This window comes from Jaculus jaculus, chromosome 6 (genome assembly GCF_020740685.1).
Source record: "Jaculus jaculus isolate mJacJac1 chromosome 6, mJacJac1.mat.Y.cur, whole genome shotgun sequence".
In the NCBI taxonomy this organism is placed as follows: Eukaryota; Metazoa; Chordata; class Mammalia; order Rodentia; family Dipodidae; genus Jaculus; species Jaculus jaculus.
Window position 1 is genome coordinate 101156903 of NC_059107.1, and position 22736 is coordinate 101179638.

Sequence of the window (22736 nt, forward strand, 5' to 3'; positions counted from 1 at the left end):
ATGAGGCTGTTCGTGAGCGAGGGGGCCCCGGGGAGCCTGCCCGTCCTGGCGGCGGCCGCGCGGGCGCGGGGCAGGGCCGAGCTGCTGGTCAGCGCCGTGGGGCCCGAAGGTACTGGGGAGCTGCCGGCGGGCCGAGGGCGAGGGCGGCGGGCCGACGCCTGCCCGGGCGCCCCTCTCCCACTTGCTCGCCAGACCCCGAGCCCGCCCCCGCCGCCTCATTGTCCTTGGCCACTCCGTCGTCCCCTTGCCTCCCTGCACCGTCTCTCCTAAGTTACTTCTCTTGATCGCCGTCTCTCGACGCTCCCCTCACCTTTAGCCTCCCCAACTTTCTCGTCCTCCAGGACGTCCACCACCCTCCTCACGCTCGCCTCAGCCTCCCTGCCACCTACCAGCCAGCCCGTCCTCCCTGTCACGCGCGTGACAGAGCTGCAGCCACCCTTTCGCCATTGGTAGGAGGTCCTTCTCCTGGGACGCGCGCTCGCGTTCCCTTGACTTTACCTTTTATTCTCAGCCGACTGTTGGGTGACTCTTCAGCGGTTCTGTTTCAGCTCTACCAGGTCTCTTAGTCCTGTTCTTCCACAGTGACCGTAGATCCTCACAGGATATCTTAGTTACTTTCAGTTGTTGCAGTTCTTGGCTGCAGCACTACCCCTGTACCCCAGCACTGCCCCTCTGCAATGCCCATCTGTTGTTTCCAGTTGGCATTCTCAGCTGAACACCTGCTACCTCTCCAGCATATTCTGAACACACCCCCTTTCAGTGGACCTATCTTGGAAATTCTAGGTTAAGACTGCCTATTTCCGCCCCCCCCCAACAAATGTGGAGCTGTCTTAAGTTGATCAAACATTTATTTTTTCCCCTTTGGGTTTCACACATTTTCTTTTCCTGTATCAGAGTGTGTGGTCCCATTCCTGACACGTGCTAAGGTCCCCGTTTTGCAGCTGGATAGTGGCAACTACCTCTTCTCTACTAGTGCGATCTGCCGGTCAGTATTGGTTCTTGTGTGGGGAGGGGACTGGGTTAAAGCAGTCTTCATTGTCCTTATTTGCAATCACTGTTTGAGGAGTGAGGAATGGGCCAGAAAAATGGAATCCCCCTCCTTCCAGTTCTATCTTCTGTTTTCTTCCCCGGGCAGATATTTCTTTCTGTTATCTGGCTGGGAGCAAGATGACCTCACCAACCAGTGGCTGGAATGGGAAGCGACAGAGCTGCAGGTGGGACTGAAGTACCAGGGATGGCATGAAGGCCTATTGTCTGCAGCAGCCCTGATCTTTGTTCCCTGCATTTTAGCCAGCTTTGTCTGCTGCCCTGTACTGTTTAGTGGTCCAAGGCAAGAAGGGGGATGATGTGCTTGGCCCGCTTCGGAGAGCCCTGTCTCACATTGACCACAGTTTGAATCGTCAAGACCGTCCTTTCTTGACTGGGGTAAGTTGGCCTTAAATGGGGTTAGAGGGAGGACTGTTTTCAGACTCCAGCAGTCACTAGCACTGTGTAAACTTGACAGATTTGTTCTCTAACCTAAAGTTGTTTTCATCTGTGAAATAGGAATAATAATAATAATGGAGTTATTGTCAGGGTTATGTTAGAAGGTATAAAATTGTTTCACCCAGTGCTTTATACATAGAAATTGTTTAGAAGTCTGGAGAGATGGTTCAGTGATTAAAGGCACTTCCTTGCACCTTGCAGTCTGGATTCAGTTCTCCAGCCACCCATGTAAAGCTGGACAGGTATCTGCAGTGACAAGAGACCCTGACACACCCTTACACACGAACACATGTGCAAATAAATATTTGTAAAAAGGAAATAAAGCTGAGCATGGTGGCACACACCTTTAATCCCAGCACCCGGGAGGCAGAGGAGGGAGGACTGCCATGAGTTTGAGTCAGGCCACCCTGAGACTACAGAGTGAATTCCAGGTCAGCCTGGGCTAGAGAGCAAGACCCTACCTCAAAACAAAACAAAACAAAACAAAGTAATTGTTGTTCAGTAAAAACTGGAGGTTGGGGTGACAGCTCAGTAGTTAGAGGTCTTTGCTTGTAAAGCCTGTCATTTCCCCAATACCCAGGACAAGCTGGATGCAAAGCGTAGTGCCTATGACAGTGGGAGGCTGAGTCAGGAGTGTCCCAAATTTTCTTGGGCCAGCTAGTCTGATGTTTGTAATTTGGCAGTTTGTTTGTAGCATTACACATGCAAACACATACAGCCACACATATAAATAATTTTTTTAAAAAAGGGGCATGGAGAGCTGGGTATGGTGGGGCTTGCCTTTAATCCCAGCACTTGGGAGGCAGAGGTAGGAGGATCTCCATGAGTTCGAGGCCATCTTGAGACTACAGAGTGAATTCCAGGTCAGCCTGGGCTAGAGTGAGACCCTACCTCAAAAAACTAAGAAAAAAAAAAAAAAGGAGGGGGCCATGGGTAAGTCAGGGAGATGGCTTAGCAGGCGAGAGCACTGCTGTGTAAGTATGAGGACTTGAGTTTGATCCATCCCTGTCACCTACGTTAAAGAGAAAAGCTGGGTATGGTAGTGCATGCCTTTAATTCCAGCACTCAGGAGGCAGAGGTAGGAGGATGACTGAGTTTGAGGTCAGCTTGGGCTAGAGCAAGACCCTAACTCAAAAAACAAAACAAAACAAAAGAAGAAGAAAAAAGAAAGAAAAAGAAAAACAGCAGAGCATGGCTACACATGCTTATGATCCAAGCCCAGAGGATTGCGGGGTGGAGTCGGAGGGTGAGGATGGAAGTCTGGCAGCAAGCTCAGCTTTAGTGAGAGACGCTATCTCAGGAGGTCAGGTAGAAGAGCAATAGCAGAGGACACCTGACATCTTCCTCTGGCCTCCATGTACAGATCTGCACACACATAAACCAAAACCGAATGAAACAGGCATGTGGCCTGCACTTGTTATCCTAGTATCTGAGAGGAGGAGGCAGGAGAATCAGGAGTTCAAGGCCAGGCTCTGCTACATGAGACACTGAACATGAAGAAAGTACTCCATGAATATTAGGTAATTATTACCACTGGGAAATACATGAGTGTCTCATCTGTGTACCTTCTTTTCTTTTCCATACCAGGAGACAGAATCTGTAGCTGACATTGTTCTATGGGGAGCACTGTACCCATTACTGCAAGACCCAGCCTACCTTCCTGGTGAGAACTGCATATCACTTCACCCTAATGCAAGAGCTCTGTAGAATAAGTGTAATAGCATAGTAGAGTATGACTGGGGACATGTCTCAGTGGGTAGAGCACTTGCTGCACAAGCAAGAGGACCTTAATTGGGATCCCCAGAACCTACATGAAATGCTGGGCACCTATAATCCCAGACAGGGAATCCCTGGTCCTTACTGGCTAGCCAGTTCACTGAATTGGTGAACTCTAGGTTTAGCAAGAGATCCTGTTTCAAAGAATAAAAGTGGAGAGTGTTCAAGGAAGACACTGCCCCTCTGCCTTTGGCCTTCACATGCATACATGGAGACCACACACACAAACATGTGTACACCTGGGCGTGGTGGCACACACCTTTAATTCCAGCACTTGGGAGGCAGAGGTGGGAGGATCACTGTGAGTTCAAGTCTCCCTGAGACTACATAATGAATTCCAGGTCAGCCTGGGCTAGAGTGAGACTCTACCTTGAAAAACAAAACAAAGAATAGAGAATATGAGAATTGAGTTGGAGAAATAGCTTAGTGGTTAAGGCATTTTCCTGCTGAAGCATAAGGACTGAAGTTCAATTCCCCAGTACCCTGCATGTAAGCCAGATGTGCAAGGTGGCACATGTGTCTAGAAGTTTGTTGGCAGTGGTTGAAGGCCCTGGCCCTATTTGTCTGTCTATTATCTATCTATCTATCTATCTATCTATCTATCTATCTATCTATCTATCTATCATCTGCCTCTTCCTCTCTCAAGTAAATTAGTAAAATATTAAAAAAGAATATGATATTCTATTTGATGGGTCCTGCCCCATAGCAGAGGATGGTTTAGGGAACTGGGGGAAATAACTGGAGAAACTTGGAAAGGAGATGGGGAGGGCTACTCCTGACTGCCCAGTCTAGGTCCTTATGCTTGTCCATTCTCTCTTCTCTTCCCATAGAGGAGCTGGGTGCCCTCCGCAGCTGGTTCCAGACACTGAGTACTCAGGAGCCATGTCAGCGAGCTGCAGAGACTGTGCTGAAACAGCAGGGAGTCTTGGCTCTCCGACCCTACCTCCAAAAGCAGCCCCAGCCTCAGACATACTTTTCTGAGGGAAGGGCTGTCAGCAATGAACCTGAGGTTTGGAACAGGGCAGGGCATCCTCACAGAGCCTTAGGGTCTGAGGTGGGAGGTGGCTAAGTAGCCGATACTGATTATGGCCACTTTCTTAGTTACCAGAGGGGAAGGAGTGAGTTTCTTTACCCTGTGGGCCCCTCTCATATGACAAGGAATTCTGTCCACTCTATAGGAAGAGGAGCTGGTTACTCTGTCTGAGGAGGAGATTGCCAAGGCTGTGACTGCTTGGGAGAAAGGCCGAGAGAGCTTGCCCCCACTTCGTCCCCAGCAGAATCCAGTGTGAGTAGACACCAAGGAGTGAAGGTTGGTTTCATAAGGTGAAATTGTTGATGTGGAGAACAGAACAGACAGACTCACTGTGCACATTAGGACAGAGGTATTTATACAACTGTCACACAATTGTATAGTTATAATTGTTTTGTTTGTTTTTCGAGGTAAGGTTTCACTCTAGCTCAGGCTGACCTGGAATTCACTATGTAGTCTTAGGATGGCTTTGAACTCTCCATGATGCTCCTACCTCTGCCTCCTGAGTGCTGAGATTAAAGGCGTGTACCACCACACCTGGCTCGTTATAAATTTTGATAAATTCTATGAAGGGAAAGACCATGTTGCTATGAGAAAAAAAAAATCAGGAGACTAATCTCTTTAAGTCTTTAAAAATTTATTTGAGGGAGAGAAAAAGAGGCAGATATATATACATACGGAAAGAGAGAGAAAAAATGGGCATACCAAGGCCTCCAGCCACTGCAAATGAACTCCAGACTCATCTGCCACCTTGTGCATCTGGCTTATGTGGGTCCTGGGAAATAGAACCTGGGTCCTTAGGCTTCACAGGTAACCGTAACTGCTAAGCCATCTCCCCAGCACTCTCTCACCAACTTTTTTTTTTTTTTCTGAGAGAGAGAGAAAGAGATTGGGCATGCTGGGGTCTTGAACTATTGCAAATGAATTCCAGATACAGGCACCACCCTGTGCATCTGGCTTATGTGGGTCTTGGGGACTAGGTCCTTTGGCTTTGCAGGCAAGTGTCTTAACTGTTAAGCCATCACTTCAGCCTTATTTTTGTTTTCTTGAGGAAGATTCTTGCTCTAGTCTAGGCTGTTCTGGAATTCACTCTGTAGTCTCAGGGTGGCCTCAAATTCATGTTGATCTTCCTACCTCTGCCTCCGAAGTGCTGGGATAAAAGGCATGAGCCACCAGTCCTTGGCTTTTTTTTTTTTTTTCAAATTTGTGATGGTGAGAATATGGGCACATTAGGGCCTCTTGCCACTGCAAACTAACTCTAGATACATGGACCATGTTGTGCATTTAGCTTTACTTGCATACTAGGGAATTGAACCTGACCTGGAAGCATCTTTAACTGCTGAGCCAACTACCCAGCCCCCAGCATATTGTTTTAATTATTCTGTTTTATTAGTTATGGTTCCCATATGTATCTGTGTGTGTGCCACACACACATAAACATTTATATACACATGTGTATATGTATATATACGTATACATATATATGTATATACACATATGCATATATACATACACATACATGTAGGAAGAAGTATTGTATTCACAGGGTTTAGTACTATCTAATTTGAGGAATGCACTATGAGTCTTGGAAAGTGTCCCCAGGAGATTAGGGTGACATACTGTATAATAGGATGTGACCCCTTGAATGCAGAGCCCAGGGTATACTTACCTGTATGTCTACCACAGTGGTCAGCACACCTTACACACAGGGAACACCACGCAATATGGCATGTAGTGGATGGGGGCTAGGATGCAAGAAACACTGGGAGGCCAGCTATCCGTAAAAGAAGGTTGTACTGAAGGAGCAGATTTATAAGTTGCATTTCAAAAACAATTATGTTATCCAATTATGTGGAGAAAGGCCAATGAATACATGAGGAATTTGGGAGCTCTATATTAAATAAATTAGCTATAACATGTTCAAAGCATACAAGCTATCTGATTGGTGAGTATAACCACAGCTAGGAAGAACAGGTGAGTGAATTAAAGAGGCTTTGCTTGTAGAATGAGCATGTTAGAAAAGGTGACAGAGCCGGGCGTGGTGGCGCACACCTTTGATCCCAGCACTCGGGAGGCAGAGGTAGGAGGATCGCTGTGAGTTCAAGGCCACCCTGAGACTACAGTTAATTCCAGGTCAGCCTGGGCTAGAGAGAGACCCTTCCTCGAAAAACCAAAATAAATAAATAAAGAAATAAATAAAAGAAAAGGTGACAGAAACTTTGGTGAGATGTCAGTGCTAGGGAGGGGAATTGGACATACTAGATGTGTGTGACTGAGCTGTCAAGATGAAGCATGAAAAGGGGTAATGACTTGAGTGACTTTCATCAGTAGATTGAATAACATGACTAGAAATGACCTTGGAAAAGAGGGGAGAAGAGAGCGGCTTTGAAGACAATACTGGTTTTTGCCATTTTGAGTTGGGCCAGGGGGGAAATGATGGGTCTGAGTTAGGCAGAGCAGAATCACGGGGTACAAAAGGATTTGGTAAGACTTGTATATGGGGTGACGTGCTGTAAGGATTTTAGATAATGACTAAGGATATTTCTAACATGGGAAGAAGAGTCAGAACTGGGGAGCTTCAGGGGAAAATTGGTGGGCCCAGGTTAGAGAACATGTGTCAGTGTCGTGAGTCTGAGAATGAGGTACGGTCATGTTAGTGAGAGAAAATGAGTCACATGCAGTACATACAACGAGCAGCAGCTCTACTTACAATCCTGTGCGTGCCCGTGAGGAAAGACTTTAGATCTCCAGCAGTCTGTGAGCATAGAACAAGTATGAGTTGGGAGATTCTTCATGCTTTTGAACATTCTTGTTCCTTGCATCTTTGTTGTACACCATCCTTGTCCTTCCTTCTAGGTTGCCTGTGGCTGGAGAAAGGAATGTGCTCATCACAAGTGCCCTCCCATATGTCAACAATGTCCCCCACCTTGGAAACATCATTGGTTGCGTGCTCAGTGCTGATGTCTTTGCCAGGTGGAGCCAGCCGCATAAGGAGAAACCTGCTGAGGGAGGGGTGGGCCCCAAGGGAATGGGATACTGTGGGGATGGGGGTGGGAAAGATCCTGGGAACAAGGGAGTGGCTGGCTGTGTCATCCCCATCTTGTAATCAATCACCAAATCCCCTTCTAGGTATTCGCGCCTGCGCCAGTGGAACACCTTGTATCTGTGTGGCACCGATGAATATGGTACAGCGACAGAGACCAAGGCTATGGAAGAGGGCCTAACACCCCAGGAAATCTGTGACAAGTATCATAGAATCCATGCTGACATCTACCGCTGGTTTAATATCTCATTTGATACTTTTGGTCGTACCACCACTCCACAGCAGACCAAGTAGGTGTCCTCTGATGGAGCAGAAACAGGATTAAAGGCTGGGGCTAGGGAGACTGTCATCATCACTGGGAGAAAAACAACCAGGGTAGCTGCCTAGGAACTCACAAACGTGGGTTCTGATCATTGTCCCAAAATGTGGGCAGGTGATTTGAGATACAGTGTTTACAGAAGCCCGAGCAGGCACGTGGGGCTGAAGGAGCACCCGGTGGAAGAGGAGAGAGGACTTTCCCGCATTCCTTTTCGTGCTTCCCTTCCTCTGGCTGCTCAGGAGTGGCCTATGTATCTGGAGTTCATTGCAGTAGCTAGAGATCCTGTAGTGACCATTTTCTCTTTCTCTCTCTCTCTGTTTGCAAGTAAAATATTAAAAAAAATGTCTGTATGCAGCATAGTACCACGTACAATTAATATAGACAATGACTTTTTTTTTTTTTTTCTTTTTTTGGTTTTCCGAGGTAGGGTCTCACTCTAGCTCAGGCTGAACTGGAATTCACTATGGAGTCTCAGGGTGGCCTCGAACTCACGGCATCCTCCTACTTTTGCGTCCCGAGTGCTGGGATTAAAGGTGTATGCCACCATGCCTGGCTGACAATGACTTTTTTTTTTTAAAAAAAAGAAAAACTGCTAAATAAAAATTACCCAAACAACAGCAGTAGCTTCCCTCTTTAGAACTTATGACTTCTTCAGCCACAGCCGTGTACTTTTTGTTGTTTGTTTTTTCAAGGCTGACCTGGAATTCATTCTGTAGTCTTAGGGTGGCCTCCAACTAACTGCAATCCTTCTACCTCTGCCTCCCGAGTGGTGGGGTTAAAGGCGTGCACCACCATGCCTGGCTCATTTTTTTTAAAAAATAGAATAGACGCACCAGGACCTCTAGCCACTGCAAATGAACTCCAGACGCCATCATGTTCATCTGGCTTATGTGGGATCTGGGGAATTGAAACTAGGCCCTTAGTCTTCTCAGGCAAGTACCTTAACTGCTAAACCATCTCTCCAGCCCTATTAAAAAAAATTTTTTTTTTTAATTTCTTGGGGCTGCAAAGACAGCTCAGTGGTTAAAGGTGCTAGCTTGCCAAGCCTAATGGCTTGGGTTTGATTCCAAGTGGCATATAGTATTTATTCCCAGTATTAGGAGACCTTGGCATGTGATACTCACTCTAACTTTCTCTCAAGTAAGGTCTTATTCTAGCTCGGGCTGACCTGGCACTCACTTCGTAGTCTCAGGCTGACCTTGAACTCACATCAACCACTTACCTCTTGTCTTCCAAGAGCTGGAATTAAAGGTGTGTGCCACATGCCCTGCATATAAAAATATTTTAAGTCATAGGCATGCCATAGTGTCTCTTTTTTTTTTTTTCTATTTGTTTATTTATTTATTTGAGGGAGAGAGAGAGGCAGATAGAGAGAATGGGCACACCAGGGCCTCTAGCCACTGCAAACTCCAGACACATGCACCCTATGTGTATCTGGCTTACATGGGTTCTAGGGAGTTGAACCTGGGTCTTTAGGCTTCACAGTCAAGTGCCTTAACCCACTAAGCCATCTCTCTAGCCTTTTTTAAAAAATATTTTATTTGCTGGGCATGGTGGTGCATGCCTTTATTTCCAGCACTCAGGGGGCAGTGGTAGGAGGATCACCTTGAGTTCGATGCCACCCTGAGACTACATAGTGAATTCCAGGTCAGTCTGGGCTAGAGTGAGACTGTACCTTGAAAAAAAAAAAATTCCCGTGAGAGAGGCAAATAGAGAGAGAGTGGGTGCCCCAGGGCCTTTAGCCACTGCAAACAAACTTCAGATGTTTGTGCTACTTTGTACATCTGGCTTTACATGGGTATTGGGGAATCAAACCCAGGTCCTTAGGCTTTGCAGGCAAGCAACTTAACTTCTGAGCCACCTTTACTCTCTGGTTCATGCTGGAGTCTTGCTGCAAATTAACACTCAGTTGGCTTTATATGGGTGCTTGTGAATTCAATCTGGCCTATGGGCTTTGCAAGGAATCACCTTTAACTGCTGAGCCATCTCCCCAACCCCTGTAACATTTTTTAGTTAGTGAAGAAATAGGTTTCCATATGGCTTATTCATGAAATCTTTAATTTTGATTAACTCATTTCCTACTCCCTCCTGTCCTCCATCCCCACACCCCTGCCAATAAACATTTTTGTTGTTGTTGTTGTTGTTTTTCAAGGTACAGTCTCACTCTAGCCCAGGCTGACCTGGAATTCACTATGTAGTCTCAGGGTGGCTTTGAACTCACAGTGATCCTGCTACCTCTGCCTCCTGAGTGCTGGCAATAAAGGCATTCGCCACCTTACCCAGCAGCCAGTAAACTTTCTAAAGCAGTAGATGGCCTTTACCCTGAGAGGCCTTCTGCCTGATCTTCTTGGCGCTTGGACTGAAGGACTGAATGAACTGGGGTGCTTGGTTGTAGCAGCAGGAGGGAGGAGGAGTGCACTCTCTTGACTGTTTTTCCCCATCCCTTGCTCATCTTACCAGAATCACCCAGGACATCTTCCAGCGGTTACTGACACGAGGTTTTGTGCTACAAGATAATGTAGAGCAACTACGGTGTGAGCATTGTGCTCGATTTTTAGCTGACCGTTTTGTGGAGGGAGTGTGTCCTTTCTGTGGCTATGAAGAGGCCCGGGGTGACCAGTGTGACAAGTGTGGCAAACTAATTAATGCCATTGAACTCAAGGTAAGATGAAGGTCTCAAGGGAATCAAATACATTTTTTTCCCCTGAGGCAGAGTTTTGCTCTAACCCAGGCTGACCTGAAATTCACTATGTAGTCTGAAGATGGTCTCGAACTCATGGTGATTATTTTACCTCAGCCTCCCAAGTGCTGGGATTAAAGGTGTGTACCACCATATCTGGCTTCTGTTCTTTACCTTATTCTTTTTCTTTCTCTTTTTTTTTTTTTTTTTTTTTTGGTTTTTCATTGTAGGTTCTCATTCTGGTCCAGGCTGACCTGGAATTAACTATGTAGTCTCAGGGTGGCCTTGAACTCATGGCGATCCTCCTACCTTTGCCTTCCTAGTACTGGGATTAAAGGTGTGCGCCACCACACTCGGCTTAATTCATATTTTAAAAAAAATTTTTTTTGTTTTATTTTTATTTTTTTATTTATTTGAGAGTGACAGAGAGAGAGAGAACGGGCACGCCCAGGCCTCCAGCCGCTGCAAATGAACTCCAGATGTGTATGCCCCCTTGTGCATCTGGCTAATGTGGGTCCTGGGGAATTGAGCCTCAAACCGGGGTCCTTAGGCTTCACAGGCAAGCGCTTAACTGCTAGGCCATCTCTCCAGCCCTTTTTTTTTTTTTTTTTTTTTTGAGGTACAGTCTCACTCTTAACCAGGCTGACCTGTAACTCACTTTGTAGTCTCAGGGTGGCCTCGAACTCATAGCAGTCCTCCTACCTCTGCCTCCTGCTTCAATTCATACTTTATCAACATTTAGCACTATACTAGGAAATAGGTTGCTCCATCTTAAGACTTTAATTCATAGTAGTTTAAATTATCACCCATACTAGTTTAATTTTTTTGTTTATTTTTATTTATTTATTTATTTGAGAGTGACAGAGAAAAAGAGGCAGAGAGAGAGAGAGAATGGGTGCACCAGGGCCTCCAGCCTCTGCAAAGGAACTCCAGACACGTGCGCCCTCTTGTGCATCGGACTAACGTGGGTCCTGGGGAATTGAGCCTCGAACCGGGGTCCTTAGACTTCATAGGCAAGGGCGTAACCACTAAGCCATCTCTCCAGCCCACCCATACTAGTTTAAATCCTTTCTTCTCCATGATGATCTTGAGAAAGAGAGAGAGAGAGACAGAAAGAAACAGAGAGAGTGCGGATGAGCACTCTAGGCCCTGCCACTGCAAACAAACTACGGAACACGTGCCTATTCTGCATCTGGCTTTATGTGGGCACTGGGAGTTGAGTGCAGGTCATCAGGCTTTGGAAGCACCTTTAACAGCTAAACCAGCCCTCCAGCCCCTCTTTCTTCCATAAGTACCTGTCCTCTAGTCGAAGTTGACACAACTTGTTTATGTAATCATTATTTGACGAACCTTTTGAATCCAAGTAATAGTTCAGTTAGGGACCTACTTAGGTGATTACTAACCAAACGAATAATATTGGATAAACTGCCAGGAATGTGAACCAGAGAGTGGCTTCCAGTTAAGTGGGTAAGGAAAACCTCTCAAAAGAGGTAATTTTAATATATTTTTAAATATTTTATTTTTATATTTATTTATTTTTTGTTTTTCAAGGTAAGATCTCACTCTAGCCCAGGCTGACCTGGAATTCACTATGGAGTCTCAGAGTGGTCTCGAACTCATGGCAATCTTCCTACCTCTGCCTCCTGAGTGCACCACCATGCCTGGCTAAAATATTTTATTTTTAATATTTTTTGTTTATTTATTTATTTGAGAGTGACAGGCAGAGAGAGAACGAGACAGAGGGAGAAAGAGGCAGAGAGAGAGAGAGAGAGAGAATGGGCATTCCAGCCACTGCAAATGAATTCCAGATGCCCCTTTGTGCATCTGGCTAATGTGAGTCCAGGGGAATCAAGCCTTGAATCTGGGTCCGTAGGCTTAACAGGCAAGCACTTAACCACTAAGCCATCTCTCCAGCCCCTTTATTTTTATTTATTTATTTGACAGAGAGAAAGAGAGAAAGAATGGGCACGCTAGGGCCTCTAGCCACTGTAAACAAACCCCAGATGTATGTGCCCCCTTGTGCATCCATGGGTCCTGGGGAATTGAACCTGGGTCCTTTGGCTTTGCAGACAAACGCCTTAACTGCTAAGCCATCCCTTCAACCCAGAAGAGGTAATTTTAAAACTTAATTTATTTGAGGGCTGGAGAGATGGCTTAGCAGTTAAGGCCTGTGAAGCCTTATTTGACTTTCCAGATCTCAGGTAAGCACAAGGCGATGCAAAAAGTTGACACATGTGCACAAGATGGCACATGTGTGTCTGGAGTTGTATTGCAGTGGCTGGAGGTTCTGGTGCTCCAATTCTCTCTTTCTTGCTTGCTCATAAAAAATACAAAAAAAGAAATTTATTTGAGCTGGGCATGGCAGTGCATGCCTTTAATCCCAGAATTTAGGCGGCAGAGGTAGGAGGATTGCTGAGTTTGAGGCCAGCTTAGACATAGTGTCCTTAAGCTTCACAGGCAAGCCCTTAACTACTAAGCCATCTCTCTAGCCCTAAATTTATTTTGAGAGAAAGAGGCAGATGGAGAGCGAGCGAGCGAGCAAGAGAGAGAAAATAGGTGTGCCAGGCACTGCAAACAAATTCCAGATGTTTATGCCACCTTCTGCATCTGGAGAATCAAACCTGGGTCCTTTGGCTTACCTTAACTGCTAAGCCATCTCTAGGCCCCTCTCTTTTTAATTTTATTTTTATTTCTTTTTTTTTTTTTCTTGGTTTTTCTTTCTTTTTTTTTTTTTTTTTTTTTGGTTTTTCGAGGTAGGGTCTCACTCTGGTCCAGGCTGACCTGGAATTAACTCTGTAGTCTCAGGGTGGCCTTGAACTCATGGCGATCCTCCTACCTCTGCCTCCCGAGTGCTGGGATTAAAGGCGTGCGCCACCACGTCCGGCTTATTTTACTTTTAAAAAATATTTATTTAAGAGAGAGAGAGTGAAAGAGGCAGATAGAGAGAGAATGGGGCATACCAGGGCTTCTAGCCACTGCAAACAAACTCCAGACACATGTGCCACCTTGCACATCTGGATTTTACATGGGCACTGGGAAACTGAACATAGGTCCTTAGGCTTCGCAGGCAAGTATCTTAACCACTAAGCCATTCTCCAGCCCTTAGTTTTGATTATTTCAAGTTAGGGTCGCACTCTAGCCTAGGCTGACCTGGAATTCACTACATAGTGTCAGGCTGGCCTAAAATACACAGTGATCCCCCTACCTCTGCCTCCCAAGTGCTGGGATAAAGGTGTGCACCGCCACGCCCAGTTCTGTGGCTGTGTGTGTGAGTGTGAGCGCATGCTGTATGCACGCATATGTGCCCATGCAGTACCCCTTGTGCTGCCTGTGATGAGGTATGCTTGCTTGGCCTGCGGTGACCAGAGCAGAACATTGGGTGTCCCCCTCTGTTGCTTTTCTGCCTGGTCTCTAGTGAAGTCTTACTAATCCTAGAGCTTGTTCCTTATCTCCCCTTCCCCCACTGCACAAGCCCTAGAGATTCTCCAGTCTGATCCCTTACAAGACTGGGGTTACAGACATGTCTGGCCATGCCAAGCTGTTTGTATGAGTCCTGAGAATTGATTTCAAGCAACCTCCCAGACCTCCTCAGGACCTCATGCTTTCATAGGAAGTGCTTTTAACGTACTGAGACATCTTTACAGCCCAGAATGTGGATTTCAGGAGAGAAATTGAGAAACATTACTATTTGTTTTTGTTTTCTTTTGAGGCAGAGTGCCTGAAACACTAAGCCATTCCTTCAGCCCCTAACTTGCGTGTGTGTGTGTGTCAGAGTTTCTTGCCTCTGCAAACATTTCCATCAGCTTAATGTGGTGGGCAGTCCAGACAGTGGGCTTTGCAAGCATACATCTTAAACCACTAAGACATCTTTCCGAGCCCTGAGTCCTTAAATTCTAAGGCCGAGTAATTGAGGAACGGGCCTGTGTGACCTGTGAAGCTAAGCCAGGGGGCAGACAAGTATTCATCCCTCTGCCTCTCAGCTTGCCTAGATCCCTGCCCCTTTCCTGCATCCCTGATCATGTCTGTTCCTGTCGGGGTCACCCCTTCTCTGGAATTTTACCTTTACAGAAACCTCAGTGTAAAGTTTGTCGGTCTTGTCCTGTGGTGAAGTCCTCTCGTCACCTGTTTTTGGACCTGCCTAAGGTAAGTTGGTCTTTTCCTTGAACCCACTGTTCAGGAGGCATCTACCTTTTCTGCATCAGCCACACATACTGAACAAGCCAGCTACTCTGAAATATTGTATTCCATTAAAAATTACATGTGGCACTTGGGAGGCATAAGTAGGAGGATTGTCATTAGTTTGAAGTCAGCCTGGGCTACAGTGAGACCCTACCTTGAAAAAACAGGAAAAAAAAAAGATGAAAAAAAAAATACATATGTGTGGCTAGGGATATAGTCAGCGGTAGAGCTTTTGCCTAGCATGTATAAGGCTCTAGGCTAAATTGCTAGTACTTAAGGAGAAAAAAAAGTCTTGTGTGGGACTGTATGCTTTTGGCTTAGGTTTTTCCAAGGTAGGGTCTCTAGCCCAGGCTGACCTGGAAGTCACATTGTAGTCCCAGGCTGGCCTCAACTCACAGCAATCTTCCTACCTTTGCCTCCTGAGTGCTAGAATTGAAGGTGAGCACCACCTTACCCTGAGAGACTATGCTTTTATCTCAGTAGTAAGGAGTTGAGGGAGAAATCCCTAGGTTTGAGGCCAGTCTGCACTACTTAGTATATTTAATCATTTATATCAGGGAACTGATTTTTTTTTTTTTTTAAGACTGGGTCTCATTGGGGCCTGCTTATATTTCTGGTACCCAAGGTGGAGGCAGGAAGCTCAAGAACTCAAGGCCATATTGAATTTGGCTACATAGTGAATTTCAGGTTACATTATGGAATACTGTTGTCTCCTATGAATGAATTAATGAATAAACTGGACTGGATCTTGTTGGGCATGATCAGCCATGCCTATAATCTCAGCACTTGGCAGAGAAGTGTCAGGTAGATTATGAGCTTCCTGTCTGCCTGGGCTACATTGTGAATGGAAGACCAGTCCAAGCTGCATATTGCGACCCTGTCTCAAAAAATGAAATGCTGGGGATGTAGCTCAGTAGTAGAGTGCTTGCTTAGCGTGCACAAGTCTCTGACCTGGAAGTCATGATCCTCTCACCTCTGCCTCCTGAGTACGTGGAATTGTAAGCACATGCCACCATACCAAGCTTAGTTTCTTTTCCTTTTTCTTTCTTCTTTCTTTCTTTCTTTCTTTTTTTCTTTTTTGCTGTCATAAATTATGCACTTTTGCATATAAACACCTGTAAACCCTTGTGTGAATTTTTAAAAAAAATTTTATTTATTTATTTATTTGCAAGGGGCGGGGGTGGATTGGGTACAACAGCACCTCTTCTCACTGCATTCAAACTCCAGACACACGTGCCATTGGTGCATCTGGCTTTATGTAGGTACTAGGGAGTCAAACTTGGTCCATCAAGACTTTGCTAGCAAGTGCCTTTATCCACTGAAGTTACTTTCTATCCAGCCCATTGTCAATATTTCTGTTGAATAATATAATAAATTCCTAGAAATAGAATTATGTCAAGTGTTGTAATTTAAATTATATATTGCCAGCTCTATTCCAAAATGGTTGTACTCATTTATCTTTGTTAAACATGTTTGAGACTATCCTCTACCTTACCTCTGCCTTTGTCATCTTAGCTGGAAAAGCGACTGGAGGAATGGTTGGGAAAGACATTGCCTGGAAGTGATTGGACACCCAATGCCCGGTTTATTATTCGTTCTTGGCTCCGGGATGGTCTCAAGCCACGCTGTATAACCCGAGATCTTAAATGGGGAACCCCTGTACCCTTAGAAGGTTTTCAGGACAAGGTAATACCTTTTTAACTTTATTAAAATTTTTTTTTAATTTAGTTTTTTGAGGTAGGATCTCACTCTAGTCCAGGCTGACCTGGAATTCACTGTGTAGTCTCAGGGTGGCCTTGAACTTATGGCGATCCTCCTACCTCTGCCTCCTGAGTGCTGGGATTAAAGGCGTGCGCCACCACACCTGGCTTTGTAACCTAAAAAAAAATTATTGGGCTGGAGAGGTGGCTTAGCGTTTAAGGCGTTTTCCTGCAAAGCCAAAGGATCTTGGTTCGATTCCCCAAGACCCATGTAAGCCAGATGCATAAGGGGGCTAATGCATTTGGAGTTCATCTGCAGTGGCTGGAGGCCCTGGCTTGCCCATTCTCTCTCTCTCTCTCTCTCTCTCTCTCTCAAATAAATAAATAAATAAATAACATTCAAAAGAAAGTCTACTAATTAAAAAATGTATTCATTGGCAGCACCCTACCTACCGCTGCGCTGACACCACATAAGCCAAGATCACCTCAGGAGTGCGCTGTGCAGCTGGCCCCTCACGCTTGCCCGAGATCCCTCTGCCTAGCCGCTGCTCAGGCGCCTCTCCACCTACATGCACGCATCGGCTGGGGTGACCCATTGGGCAGGGCCGCCTCTGAAGACAAAATCCTTTTCTTTTTAAAAATTTTTTTTTGGTTTATTTTTATTTATTTATTTGAGAGCAACAGACAGAGAGATAAAGAGGCAGAGAGAGAGAGAGAATTGGCGTGCTAGGGCCTCCAGCCACTGCAAACGAACTCCAGATGCATGCGCCCCCTTGTGCAGCTAACATGGGTCCTGGGGAGTCGAGCCTCAAACCAGGGTCTTTAGGTTTCACAGGCAAGCGCTTAACCGCTTAAAGCACTTAATCTCTCCAGTCTGACCAAGTACTTTTCATCCTTGTGTCCCAGCAAAGCCCTTCTCTTCAGAAAAGTCCACCATGTATTTTCTCTCCAATTCCATTCCTTGGACATTCTGTAGCATTTGGGTAAAGTCCAGTTGAATTCCTGGAAAATGCATATGAGAAGGTTTTCTTAGAACAGAAAACATGTTAAAAAGTGGCCTCAATATAGCCCACTTTAAACACTATGTTTCTATAATTGAAAAAGAAACAAAGGAATACTTTCAAAGTTGGGGAGAAAGTGGAGAAAGAAATTTGTTTGAAGCTCTTTGTGAGCTAATTTTAGCAGCTAGCCATTGTTTACTAGTCAAGGAGATCAAAAGTCAGCTCAAGGCGAAGGTGGCCCAGCCGTACGCAGGTTTGGATGGGCTTTAGCCACGTGGCTTCGTTGCTGCCAGGTTGGCTGCCTTTGCCTAGTTTCAGATGCAGGGACACAGCTCATCGAGAGATCAAGAACATTTTCTATAAGGCAATCCAGAAATGCAGGCAGTCAGAAGAGAAAATTGATGACACCCTCCAAACTTCATTAGACTCTACATGCAAGGACGGGCGTCCTCTGACAATGAGGAAATAGCAGGGATGCTCACTGGGCTGCTCCCCCTAGGGTAGCACAGGTCCTCAGCCACCAGTGCCTGGATGGGCTTCTGTTTGTCCAAAGACCAAACACTTCAAGAAAAGTGTTACTTAGAACAGAAAATCATCTGTGGAGAGGAGTTGCCTCCTTTAACTTATGAACAGTTCAAGGATCTAAATTTTCTTGATCGCTGTGTGGTGGCACACACTTTGAATCCCAGCACTTGGGAGGCTGAGGTAAGAGGATCACCTTGAGTTTGAGGCCAACCTGGGCTTCAGAGTGAGCACCAAGTCAGCCTAGGCTAGAGTGAGTCCCTGCCTCGAAAGAATTTAAAATGCCCAGTGAAATTCTGGGAAGGCCATTGGTTATTCATTTACTTGGACCATTTTTGTGTATAAAGATGTTTGAGGGTAAAGAATGAACTCAGTTAAAAGCCTCAGACAAATGAGAAAATGGTTAGTTGTTTTGGTGGGATTATATTCATCAGTGATGGAGGGATGTAGAAAAATAGAATCTGTAAAATTTTGACTTGAGGCACTGCTGTAGGAAGTTGACAGGTATCTAGGACCATGTCTTGATAACTGTATTTCCTAAAAGTAATAAACTAATACTAAAGAGTGCTCATGGATGTTTTTGGTCCCACAGGGTCACATATATTTGAAAGTCCAAAATCAGCTCCTTAGGGGATTTTATTTGTTGTTCCCTGCATCCTCTCCTGAATTCAATTACCGATGCTTCTATTACCAGTTTTGTTGACCTTGAACAGTTAAGTGTAAGATCTGATGTCAAGGAAATCTGGGGTGTAAAGTAACTAGCAGTGCTGTCATTGATTGCATTCTGTAAAGGCTGTGCTCAAGAAGCAGTCTAACTCATATTCTAATTGGGGGCCCAGCTATGTGAGATACCTAGAATTTGAACTAGATGAAGTCAAGGTATTTTTCTTTATTGGTTGTGGTAGCACACACCTGTAATCCCCGCACTCAATGCTGAGCTAGAAGACTAGCCTGCACTACATAGCAAGACCATTTTTCTCTTTAGGTGTATTACAGTTCTTTTAAGAGGCTTGAAGACTCATGTTAAACTCTTAAGTATGAAGGCCAAATCTCTGCTGTTTTTTAATAATAAGTATTTACCATTAAAATACTCGTTGAGATTGAGAGAGGGAGAGGGAAAGAGGCTTGCACACCAGGGCCTCCAGCCGCTGAAAATGAACTCCAGATGCATGTGCCAGCTTGTGCATCTTGCTTATGTGGGTCTTGGGAAATTGAACCTGAGTTCTTTGGCTTCATAGGCAAGCACCTTAACTGCCATCTCTCCAGACCATCTTTTTTTTTTTTTTTTAAATTTTTATTACTATTTTCCATGATTATAAAAAAATATCCCATGGTAATTCCCCCACACACACACTTTCCCCTTTGAAATTCCATTCTCTATCATATTACCTCCCCATCACAATCATTGTACTTACATTTTTTTTTTTTTTTGAGGTAGGATTTCATTCTAGCTTAGGCTGACCTTTAATTCACTATGTAGTCTCAGGGTGGCCTCAAACTCATGGCGATCTTCCTACCTCTGCCTCCCCAGTGCGAATATTAAGGGCATTTATCACCACATCCGGCTTCCAGCCCACCTTTTAACTTTTATTCATGTACTAAAACATTCAACCTCAGGATTTAGTAGACTATTCATATTTTCTTTCATCCTGAAACTTTGGATTGATCCATATTGTATTTTCCTCCAGGTATTTTATGTCTGGTTTGATGCCACTATTGGCTACTTGTCCATCACAGCCAACTATACAGATGAATGGGAAAGATGGTGGAAGAATCCAGAGCAAGTAAGCAGTTCTTGGTTAGTCCACCTGTGGGCAGAGGGTTAGTGGTATGAGTTGTTAGGATGGGGTGTGGTCTTCTTGGGCTTTTGAAGAATTTCTCAGATGGTATCTCTTCCAACTGTATTCTAGGTGGACCTTTACCAGTTTATGGCCAAAGATAATGTTCCCTTCCATGGCTTAGTCTTTCCTTGTTCAGCCCTAGGAGCTGAGGACAACTATACCTTGGTCAAGCACCTCATTGCTACAGGTAGGTACCCTGGCAGAGTGCATTTGAGGTGTTCTTAGGGAATGAAGCCTAAGACAGTAATTTGGAGCTCCTGGAAAATTGCTAAATCTTAAGGTTGAAGTTGAGTTGAAACAGGAAGTAAACCATGGGAACACTGTTCAAAGGAGGGAAATAAACACCTGAAATGAAACATCCAAAGCTAAAACTATAATAAACCATAAGCTAGCCAGGCGTGGTGGTACACACCTTTAATCCCAGCACTTGGAAGGCTGAGGTAGGCGGATTGTCATGAGTTTGAGGCCAGCCTGAGAGTGCATAGTGGAAGTCCAGTCACCCTGGGCTAAAGCGAAACCCCACCTCAAAAAACTTAAAAATAAATTTAAAAAATTATAAATAAATGCAAACAGGGAGGAAAACAAGCCAGATGTGTAGTAAGGGACACTGGGCACCCACTGTTAAGGGCAAAGGAAGAGTTGATGGGTTAGGGAGGGGAAGGGTGTGATTTGTGCAGGTGGTTCTTATGTCTGTCCTTTCCAGAGTACCTGAACTATGAGGATGGGAAATTTTCTAAGAGCCGGGGGATAGGAGTGTTTGGAGACATGGCTCAGGACACAGGGATCCCTGCTGATATCTGGCGCTTCTATCTGCTGTACATTCGGCCTGAGGGCCAGGACAGTGCCTTCTCCTGGACAGACATGCTCATCAAGAATAATTCTGAGTTGCTTAACAACCTGGGCAACTTCATCAACAGGTAGGCTTTGGTGGAGTCTGATGAGGCAGATAGCGAGGAAGGGGCCATTTCTCCCGCAGCAGAGAGGAGTGTGGAGAATACTAAGGGCAGAGGCTGAGGGGTGGGAAGTACATTGGGGAAAGTTGATTGCCATCACTTGGGATTGGCTTTCAGCACACAGTATAGACCAGAGTTGTTTGTTTTTTTTTTTTTAACTTTTTTCAAAATTTATTTGCTTATTTGAGAGAGAGGCAGAGAGAGAGAATGTTATGCCATGGTCTGTAGCCACTGCAAACAAACTCCAGATACATGTGCCACTTTGTGCATCTATCTGGCTTATGTGGGTGCTGGGGAATCAAACCTGGGTCCTTAGGCTTTGAAGGCAGTGTAAGTGCCTTAACCACTAAGCCATCTCTCCAGCCCCATAGACCAGATATGTTTAGAAGGAATTGTTAGCTATAGAGATCTAATTTGGAAAAGTGGGTCAAAGTGGATCATTGCATAGTTTGTTTTTCTATTTATTTATTTATTTATTTTTGGTTTTCAAGGTAGAGTTCCACTCTAGCCCAGGCTGACCTGGAATTCACTATGTAATCTCAGGGTGGCCTCGTACTCATGGTGATCCTCCTACCTCTGCCTCCTAAGTATTGGGATTAAAGGCGTGTGCCACCACTTCTCGCCGACTCCTTGTTTTTTAAGGGATATATATATATATTGTTTTAAAATATATTTTATTTATTTATTTGATCACTTTTATATATTTGAGAGTGACAGAGAGAGAAAGAGGCAGATAGATAGAGAGAATGGGCACGCCAAGGCTTCCAGCCATTGCAAACAAACTCCAGATGCGCTTGCCCCCTTGTGCATCTGGCTAATGTGGGTCCTGGGAAATCAAGTCCCAAACCGGGGTCCTTAGGCTTCACAGGCAAGTGCTTAACCCCTAAGCCATCTCTCCACCCCTATTTATTTATTTGAGAGAGAGAAAGAGAGACAATGGATGTGCCAGGGCATCCAGCCACTATAAACGAACTCCAGATGCATGTGTCCCCTTGTGCATCTGGCTTATGTGAGTCCTGGAGAATCAAACTGGGATCCTTTGGCTTTGCAGGGAAATACCTTAACCATCAAGCCATCTCTCTAGCCCTTGTTTTTGTTTTTTGTTATTTTTGTTTATTTATTTGAGAGGGACAGAAAGAGGCAGATAGAGAGAGGGAGAGAATGGGCGCACCAAGGCCTCCAGCCACTGCAAAGGAACTCCAGATGCGTGCGCCCCCTTGTGCATCTGGCTAACGTGGGTCCTGGGGAGTGAGCCTTGAACTGGGTCCTTAGGCTTCACAGGCAAGCGCTTAACCGCTAAGCCATCTCTCCAGCCCTTGTTTTTAACTCACTTTATTTTATTTATTAGAGAGAGAGAAGCAGATAGAGAGAGAATGGGCATGTCAGGGCCCCTAGGCTCTGCAAACAAACTCCAGTCACATGTGCCACCTTGTGCCTCTGGCTTATATGGGTACTGGGGAATTGAACCTAGGTCCTTATGTTTCGCAGGCAAGTGTCTTAACTGCTAAGCCATCTCTTCAGCCCCCACTTTTTTTTTTATGCTTTTTTGTTTTGTTTTGTTTTTGAGGTAGGGTTGCACTCTAGCTCAAGTTGACCTGGAACTCACTCTGCAAACCGTTTGGCCTTGAACTCACAGTGATCCTCCTACCAGGGGTTAAAGTGATAGGATTAAAGGCATGCACCACCATGCCTGGCTTTTAAAGTTTATTTTTGCAGAGAGAGGTAAAGAGAAGAGAGAGACGGAATGGGTGTGCCAGGGCCTCCAGCTGCTGTAAAAAAACTCAATATGCATGGGCCACTTTGTGCATATTGCTTTACATGGGTACTGGGGAATTGAACCCAGGTTGTTAGGTTTTGCAGGCAGGTGCTTTAACTGCTGAGCCATCTCTCCAGTCCATTAACATTTTTTTAAAAATATATTTTATTTATTTATTTTGGTCTTTCCAGGTAGGTAGGATCTCACTGTAGTCCAGGCTAACCTGGAATTCACAGGGTGGCCTAGAACTCATGGTGATCTTCCTACCTCTGCCTCCCAAGTGCTGAGATTAAAGATGTGTGCCACCATGCCTGGCTATTTTTGTTTTTTTATTAGAGAGAGAGAATAGGTGAACCCGAGCCTCTAGCCACTGTAAACCAACTCCAGATGCATGCACCACCATATGCATCTGGTTTTACATGGCACTGGGGAATCAAATCTGGGTCCTTAG

At 45.1% G+C, this 22736-nt stretch overlaps 1 protein-coding gene and 1 pseudogene across 4 annotated transcripts in view; both read left to right on the forward strand.

The window, feature by feature from the left end:
* Mars1 (methionyl-tRNA synthetase 1) overlaps positions 1-22736 on the forward strand; it is a 26925-nt gene continuing 4189 nt past the window's right edge. For 2 of the 4 annotated variants that reach the window (XM_004650017.2, XM_004650018.2), the window contains exons 1-15: positions 1-109; positions 895-985; positions 1136-1214; positions 1291-1425; positions 3073-3148; positions 4092-4270; positions 4440-4546; positions 7148-7264; positions 7421-7624; positions 10114-10315; positions 14402-14476; positions 16028-16198; positions 19424-19519; positions 19646-19763; positions 20280-20493. In XM_004650017.2, the coding sequence (XP_004650074.1) occupies positions 1-109; positions 895-985; positions 1136-1214; positions 1291-1425; positions 3073-3148; positions 4092-4270; positions 4440-4546; positions 7148-7264; positions 7421-7624; positions 10114-10315; positions 14402-14476; positions 16028-16198; positions 19424-19519; positions 19646-19763; positions 20280-20493 (1973 nt within the window). Of the gene's footprint in view, positions 110-243; positions 450-586; positions 784-894; positions 986-1135; positions 1215-1290; positions 1426-3072; positions 3149-4091; positions 4271-4439; positions 4547-7147; positions 7265-7420; positions 7625-10113; positions 10316-14401; positions 14477-16027; positions 16199-19423; positions 19520-19645; positions 19764-20279; positions 20494-22736 lie in introns of those variants that run through there. The other 2 variants (XM_045152047.1, XM_045152046.1) reach the window with 2 other exon arrangements.
* On the forward strand, positions 17256-18365 carry LOC105943863 (annotated as a pseudogene).